Raw genomic sequence first — 8703 nt, 5'->3', positions numbered from 1 at the left:
TTCAAAAACATTCTATAAATTACACAAAGGACAAATTCAGGAAATAAAGAACTGGAGACTTGGAGGAAATGTTTCATTGTTGGTCATGATGATCAAAAGATAATGGTTAACACACGCACACACATTCACACCTCATCCCCCCGTCACAGGGCCCCCCACTCGCTGCTGGCGTTTCCGGCCACGCCCTGCAGCCCTCCTTCCACCCAGGACTCTGCCCTTTGCTGGGAATTCTACCGCCTGTTGTTAACTTCCTTCAAGGCGGTGCCCAGATGCTCACTGTGAAGAAAAGCCTAGAATTTGACCTGGGCTGGATTACAATGTCCACGAGTCCTTCTCCATCTCTCTTTCCCCACCTCTCTCCTTCACTCCCCTCTCCCACCCCATCATTGTTCCCCTGAAACAAATAGGATGGCTTCACTGGTCAATTCTTTACATGTACAAACACCAAAAGCAGAGGAAACGCCCCTGGCCACCCCCCTCCCCCCAAACCCCAGTGCTGGGAGAGCAGCCAGCGATGGGCCAGGCTGCCTCCGGAACTGCGGAGCTGCTGGAGCTGTCTGGCCGTTCTGGAAACTTCTTTGCCTCTGGGCTTTACCTCGAGGCCTCTTCCTTCAGCTCCTTGTTTTTCCGCACCTCCTCCGCGTGCTTGTCCTGGGAGGGAAGGGAGAGAAAAGATCGGGTCACACCGACTACCCCGGGATAAAGGGAGACCGAGGGGCTGGAGGGCCGAAGCAAACAGTGTGGTCACCACTGGCCACCACAGGAAGAGACTCGCAGGGTCTGCAAAGGCATCTTGAGAAGGGACCAGAGGAGGCAGGTGAGCCTGGCAGGAGACAGGTGAGGGAGCTTGCTGGTGCCTCTGGCCCCAGGATGCTTGTTACCTGGGAACAACTTCCCTGGGGGACCCACCTGGCAGGGACCATCAGCCTCTGCCACCCTCACCTGGCCATCTTGGGGCTGATTACACTGCTTGACCTGATGCCAGGAGTAGCTCAGGAGAACTCACCGCAGGTGGCCCCTACACACAGGCAACTGGACTGCCCTTGTGTTTCTGGTCCACCTCTTTAGTGAAGGTTGTTTTAAGCCCCTGGATGAAAGACAAGGGCTTGTAAAGCATAAATCAAATAAAGGATTTTGGAAAATGTCCAGTTCCACAAAGTGTGATAGAGAATCTTCTTTTGTTTCTTGAAAGTGACTGTTGGTCACTCAGTGGTGTCCAACTCTTTGTTTCCCTGCCAGGCTCCTCTGTCCATGAATTCTCAGGCAGGAATACTGGAGTAGGTTGCCATTCTCTTCTCCAGGGGACCTTCCCAACCCAGGGACTGAACCCTGGTCTCCTGCATTGCAGGCAGATTCTTTACTGTCTGAACCACCAGGGAAGCTCCCTTTGTTTCTGAGCATCATCAAACCAAACAATGGGCTCTGACTTCAAATGCCCATCAGCTGTGTGACCTTGACCAACTCACTTCACTGATCAGGCTCAGGGAGGGCCACAGACATCACTGTGGCTCAGTGGTAAAGAATCCACCTGCAATACAGGAGACCTGGTTTCAATCCCTGGGTTGGGAAGATCCCCTGGAGGAAGAAATGGCTACCAGTATTCTTGCCTGGAAAATTCTACGGACAGAGGAGCCTGGCAGGCTACTGTCTGTGGGGTCACAAAGAATCAGATGTGACTTAGCCACTAAACAACAAATGGAAAGGAGGCTCTTTTACCTCTAGAATTCTGTAATTTTGGGGTTCACCTCTAGGGCTTTTCATGGTCTACTTTCCATCCCTGATCATGATGAAGACATCTGGGTCCTCCTTGTGGGCAGGGAGCATGCCTTTTCCTCTTTGTATTAGTATCTCCAGTTCCTCATCTAGCACCATGCACATAATAGATGCTCAGTAAAGTGGGTCTCTGCCAGAGCCTTCTATCCATTCACATCCAGGTATGAATCAGCCTGGGGAAGACCCACTGAGGCAGCCCAAGGTCCCAGGAGGTACCTTAGACTACAGATCTGTCCCTGGAGAGACTCTAAAACTTTCCATGGCCCTGAAGAAAGCATGGGGAATGGTACATCTAGGGCAGTGGTTCTCAACCTTGCCACATGTCAGCATGATCTTAGAAGCTTATTAAACTGAGGCCCTACATGGACACAGGGGAGGGTGGAGTGGAGGGCGGGATGAACTGGGAGAGTAGCACTGACATATGTGCACCACCATGTGTAAAATAGCTAGTGAGAAGCTGCTGTATGACACAGGGAGCTCAGCTCAGTGCCCTGTGATGACCCAGAGGAGTGAGATGGGGGGGCGGTGGGAGGAAGACTCAAGAGGGACAGGTTGTATGTGTTCGTATAGCTGACTCATTTTGCTATACAGCAGAAATTAATACAACATTGTAAAGCAATTATATTCTAATAAAAAAAATTTAATATGAAAAAAAATCACTGAGGTCCTCAGGCACCATCCCTAGAGAGCCAGGATTGGTGGGTCTGGGGTTAGGGTCCAAGTACCTATAGTTTTCAACTTTACACCAGGTAAGTCTGGTGCTGACGCTTGGTGACTCACGCAAGTACTGATGCAGAGGCATTGTTATAGGTGCCTAGCAGAGCAGACACCACACACCTATCTCATCCTACCTCCTGTCTTCATCGAGGGGCAAAGGTGAAGAGGGGTCAGGAACCCAGAGGAGTGAGGCCCACCCACACGTCTGCTCTAACATCGTGCTCATTTGAGGCTTATCTCACCCCCATAGCTCTTCCTCCAGACCTTGGACTTTCCCAGCCTCTCTAGCTCAGAACCTCTCTCTATTCCCTATATCTGCTTACTGGATGGATCCCTAGTTTCTGGACTCCCTTTCCTTGGCCTCCAAGTGGCTCCCTGTCTGACAAAAAGCTGGCAGGATGCTTGTGGTCTGGTCTTCCTGAAACAAGCATAGAAAGAGCCACCTAGACTCATAGTCAAAGAACTCAGTTCTGTTCCCAGCTCCATTGCTTAGTGGCTATGTGACGCTGGGCAAGTCACTGGACCTTCCTCTGACATGGATTCTTACTGGTAAAATAAGGATAATGCCCGTCCTACTCATCGCATTGTGAGGATAGGGGTATGATGAAATAAAAGTGTTTTGCAGTCTTTCAAATCGCATATCATGGCTTTATCCTCAGTATTTGTCTCAGGTTTAGCCTGAGTGCCCAGGCCACATCCTGTCCCAGTCTCTGATTTCTTTTTCCTGCAAGAGTTTGTTCCTACCCATCTCTCAATAACTGAGGAAGCCTGAAATCAGACCCAGAACACTTCCCTCCCATCTGATACTTATGGAGGGCTCGTTGCCCCCCGAAGGATGGAGAAAGAGAGTGGATGGGGGTTGCCACATGCTGGCCAGCTGCAGGGCCTACACAACATCCAGATCCCCTGTGAAGAAACCAGATCTTTCTAGTAGTTGTGCCAAGGGCCTGAGAGTCTAGGTGGATGGGCAGGAAGGAGCGGAGACCACGCTGCTCACCATGGGATGAGGCCACCGATCGGGTCCCGGGAGTCACCGCGCGGCAGGCGGCGCCTGGAAATAAAACACAGAGCTGGAGCTCTCCCAGGAGCCGCAGGAGAAACTGGGGCAGCCTTGGGACTCAGGAAACGAGGCCAGCGTGTTCTCAGCAGAATGGGCTGTGCTTCTGCTGACACGCGGGACCAACCCCAGTCTCTCACGTTTCTCATATTCGGGTGACATCGTTAGGTTTATTGACAAAAGGCAGAATATTGGAGACACCGGTGACCCACTCAGCCCACATCAAGAGGTTTGGAGAGGATCATGTTTCCTGCTCAGTGGGCAGCTCAGCTGGTCATGCCCTTGGCCTCAAGCCAAGAGCTCAAGTCAGCATCTTTCATTGAATCAAATCAGGGCATTTAAGGATGAAGCCAGGAATGTACAAAAGCATTCAGCAGGCTTCTCTGGAAGATAAGCGGTCTAATCTCCCTCAGACAATGAGAAATTTCAATTGTGTAGCTGGGCAATTCATCCCCCCAAGGAGTTCATGGTTTTTGGTTCATTGGTTCATGGTTCTTGGCTCAGTTTATAGTTCTTGCCTGCCACCTCCCAAGTAATCCCTTGGAACTCTCTAAGGATCTAACCTAAGAGAAATGTGGCCACTCCTGCCTTGCTACTTGCTCCCTGAAATGATAGGCATGTCCATCGTACTTGCCGTGGAAGGAAGAGCAAGTCCTAGGAGTCTCCTCTCCAATCCGAGACCCCTTACCTTCTCTTGCAGCCGTTCCAACATGGCAGCAAGGTGGGCCTCCCGGTTCTCCTTATTGGATTCCATCTTCTGGGCCAGTTTTTCCTTTGCCATCTTGATGAAGTTGTTGTTTTCCTCGATGGCTTTTTGGATCACCTCCCGCTCATGTTCTCGCTTCTCTGCCAGGTGCTTCAGGAGCTCTGCTTCCTGGTACTATGGGAGCATGAAGTGAAAAGGAGGCCCTTGCAGGTGAGCAAGCCAGGGTGTGATTTTACCATCATAACTTAAGAGCTCCACACCCAGAGCGCACACCTCCCTGAGCCTGGGCCCCTGGCCTGTTGGCAGGAAGCAAGGATGCTTCTTGGGTTCTCCCACTGGGCTCTCAGTCCTCTTTTTCTCATTGCCATCATTCATCCATCTATCCATCCATTCGTTCATTCACAAAAAAGTGATCAGATACAGTGTAGCAGACACTATTCTAGCAGCTTGGGAAAGAAAAAAAAAAGTCTAGTAGAGACAAATCATATATAAATAACTCTAACCCAGGCTAGCATGTGACGTATGCCTTGAGAGGCAGAAATGAAGTGCTATAGGAATTCAAGGGTGATCATCATTTTCAGCTTCAAAGATGAAGGAAAGCTTACACAGAAACAGCATCGGAGTTGAACCATAAGAATCCATAGAAAGTAAGGAAGGCACACCAAGGGGTGAAAGTATCAGGTTGGCCAAAAAATTCTTTTGGGCTTGTCGTAAGCACTAACCAAAAACCCAAACAAGCTTTTTGACCAACCCAATATACCATGCCATGGCCTTCTTCCCCCTCTCCCAGTTAAGGACCCCTTTCCTTAATTGTCCAGCCTTTCCTTAAATCCTTAGTGTTGGCCCAGGTCACTATAAGGTCACCCCTTGGAGGCATGTAATATAGCATCTTCTTCCCCTAAGCAAGCTCCTAAACACCTGGGGTTTTTATATCTTTGTTTCTCTCCATAGTGTCTCATTCCCTTCCTGGTATCTGGAGGTGCTGCCTTCATATCTACAGGTTGGTGGTGACCCGACTTCAGCTCAGAACCTGTCTTCTTCAACTTCCTCCCCATCACGCCCTGCCGGGGAAGAAAAGGAGAGCCACTTACCTTCCTCCGCTCCTCAGCTGCTTCCAGTTTCTTCTGGATTTCTTCCAGTGATGGGTCTCGCCGTCTGGGGAGGGAGGCATTGAACTCAGGCACCCCATCAAAGGAGGGTGGCTTCAGGATGACTTCAAAGGACTGACCAGAAGTGCATTTATTCAGCTCAATGACTTCCATGTCGGAAATGACACACCAGTTCAGGTCCACTGTGTCTGCTGCAGAGAACAGAAAAGGGGCTGCTCACCCCTCCTTGAAGACCATACGGGCCCCCCTATAGCATGCACACATATGAGGGAGGGCCAGGGTCCCCAAGGCTGACCAAAGGCCAGGGTTCTGGGTCTGTCCTGAACATAGCACCCAAGCTTGCTGGGTTCTGATGCAGCTGGAGTGGGCAGCCACTGGAGAGTCTCTGGCTCTAAGAGCAGGAGCCCCAGGACAGGGGATTTCTAATCATGGCTGTAGCAACTGCCTTTGTTTTGCTTCTGCCACAAGGGTCCCCCTTTAGCTGGGCTCTTGCTCAAACTGGCTTGCCTGGGAAATTCCGTGGACAGAGGAGCCTGATGGACTACAGCTGTGGGGTCTCAAAGAGTTGAACACAACTAACACTTTCACTTTCAAATTGGTACACACGGAGACATCACCACCCACCGCCCGTCCACTCCTCACTCCACTACAGATCTGACGCTCGGCCTGCAGACCTCTCCCCCCGCCCCCTCCTACCCTGCTCTCTTCTTTCTCTCCAGTCAGCACTGTCTCTCCGCTGGCTCTCATCTTTTCTCCTACACTGTCTCCCACACCAGCCTAAACAGAAAAAACAATCTCAGGTGACCCGAGCATTCCCATCTCTCATTTCCAGACCAAACCCATACCGTCCTTTTAAGCCCCAGGAAATTAAGAGGTGACCTGGCTTCCCCAGCCACCAACCCCCCTCAATCAGGACATGGCCAATCAATGTTCCTTGTCTGTATCCTGGGACCTGTCACAGGGCTCGGGCAACACGGCCATCCCAGAAACTCCTTTGGTGGCCAAAGCACAGAAGTCCCTTCCCACCTCTGGACTCGCTCAGAGCATTCTTGACCCTTCACTAAAGAGACAATGGGCCAGGGTGTCTGGTGATTGACACATGACTGTCCCTCTTCTAGGCTAGGTGTCCCTGAGGGCAGACTCTCTGTCTACTTGGCCTCTGCATCTTCCACCACATTTGTTTGTCACACAAGTGAACAAAAGCCGAGATCAAGGGCACTCTGAGAGGGTCTGACTCAGACCCTCAGCTGGTGTCTGGTCCCCGGGTTGCAGCCCCACTCCCACCATCGTGTTGCATGTAGACCCCCCAGAATCAGCTGCAGTGACTTTACTGGCTCTGTGAAATAAAATGTGACGTAGGGCAGAATCTCGGGAAACAAGGGTGGGTATACTGGGCTCCTGGAGACAAGCTACAGGAAGCCTCGGTCCTTAGTCCCCCAGCGGTGGCCCTCATGTACCTTCATATTTATAGGATGACTTATTCAGGGGTCGGCCAGGAAGCAGGAGCAGAACAAGGACACCAGCGGGAGCTCCTTCATCTTCTCCTTGTAGGCTGTGGAAACACGGACAGGTGAAGAGGGCGACCCCCTTCCTAGACTCAGAAACCAGACCCCGGGGGTCACCAGGCTCCACAGAGGCACCCAAACCACCCAGACCCTTGCACGGTGACACAGCCCTTTCTGCCCTGAGCAGCTCTCTTTAGAACCCCTATGTATGATTTGGACCCACTTCTGCCCACCTATGAGAACCTGAGCCTGCCAGAGCTCCCAGAGGACCCTATCCTCTCTCCAGTGCATCATCTCCCTTTGTGATACTGAACGCAAAAAATGCCCTCAGGTATGGACCCCAATGGCTTCCCAGGTCTCAGTGATAAAGAATGCAGGAGACTTGCAGGAGATGCAGGTTTGACCCCTGGGTCAGGGAAAATCCCCTGGAGAAGAAAATGGCAACCTGCTTCAGTATTCTTGCCTGGGAAATCCCACGGACAGAGGAGCCTGGTGGGCTACAGTCCCTGGGGGTCGTAAAGAGTCAGACACGACTGAGCGACTAAACAGCAACAACATGGACCCCAAGCACCAGTGCCCTCACCCCAGCATGCACCCTGGACCTCTCTCTATTTCCCCCCACGTGCCCAGGATATTCCATTCCTTTCACTCTAGGATAGAGGCAACACACACTCCATTCTCAAGGTACTTGGCAGTACTTCTGTGAGGGCAAAGAAGGCCGCCACCATTCCTGTGATCGTGTCCTTCCCTGGGTGACAAGGTTAGGCTGTGAGCCTTCCCTGATCATCCCAATGCAGTGGTCAAAGCCAAAAGGGCTGGTGTCCCTCCGTGAAGACTGGACACATACCCCCACCCCTATCTGGTCACTCTGTGTCTGGAGAGGGTTTGGAAACCAGGATGTCACGTTTAGAGCTGATTTTTTTTTTCCCCACACCACTCGGCTTAGAGGATCTTAGTTCCCCAACAAGGGCTCAAACCCGGGCCCTCAGAAGTGGAAGCATGGAGTCCTAACCACTGGACCACCAGGGAAGTCCATGGAGCTGATATGTTGAGTCCAGTCCAACCCAACTCCTCCAGGCCCTGGTGTGTGCTCCTGTCAGTCCCTTCCCCACCCCCACTGCTGCAACTCACCCCTCATTTCCTCTTACAAATTGAAAGCAGGATTAATTGCAAAAATATTACATAGCCATTGTAGAAAACAAAAAACACACTCAGATGAGTACAAGGAAGAAAAGCTCAGCTATGATCCCACCTCCCACCTAGAGATAATCTCTTTAACCCTTAGGTGCATTTCCTGTCAACCTTTTATCTTCTCTGTGCACATGTAAGTACAAACACATGTGTACAGAAATACCCTGTGTTGTGGCGCCCATAACATAAATGGGTTTTTGTACTTACCAGCAAGGGTCATGTTTTCTGGAATATGAGAGCTGAGTCCTAGTGAAAGTCAAGGTAAGTCTGATGTCAGCTCAGGACACTGTCACAAATCCAAAAATTAAGAGCATTTTAGTTGACAGGTTATTCGCATGAGGAAGGTCTTTATACAACCAGGGAGGAAATTTCAGGATCATCTGTCCCCCACCTCCAGGCTGAATTTCCCTTCCCCAAACACCAAGCCACCTCTTCCACATCACCCAAGTCAAGTTCAGTTTCCAAGCACAATAAGAGTTTCATCATTGACTTCCCAATCTCAAGACCCCTCAAGCCTCAAACACGGGTTTCCCCAAACTGAATGTATCAGTAGATGTTCATCTGTTTCCTTGTGCGGCTCAGTCACCTGGTCCAAGGCAAAGGTTGAGGTGAGAGACCAACCCTAAGTCAGAATCACCTGGGACA

General features: G+C 50.9%; 1 protein-coding gene across 1 annotated transcript; it reads right to left on the bottom strand.

Annotated features, from left to right (window-relative positions):
• Window positions 1–591: 591 nt before the first annotated feature.
• STMN4 (stathmin 4) lies at window positions 592–8278 on the bottom strand. Its single transcript, XM_014480548.2, is given in 7 exon segments — window positions 592–651; window positions 4236–4427; window positions 5345–5553; window positions 6059–6139; window positions 6820–6846; window positions 6849–6914; window positions 8266–8278. Coding segments are annotated over 7 exon segments (648 nt in total).
• Between the last annotated feature and the right edge of the window lie 425 nt (window positions 8279–8703).

This window comes from Bos mutus, chromosome 8, assembly GCF_027580195.1.
Source record: "Bos mutus isolate GX-2022 chromosome 8, NWIPB_WYAK_1.1, whole genome shotgun sequence".
Classification (NCBI taxonomy): Eukaryota; Metazoa; Chordata; class Mammalia; order Artiodactyla; family Bovidae; genus Bos; species Bos mutus.
The sequence above is the reverse complement of the archived record's forward strand: the minus strand, read 5'-3'. Positions and strand labels throughout refer to the sequence as shown.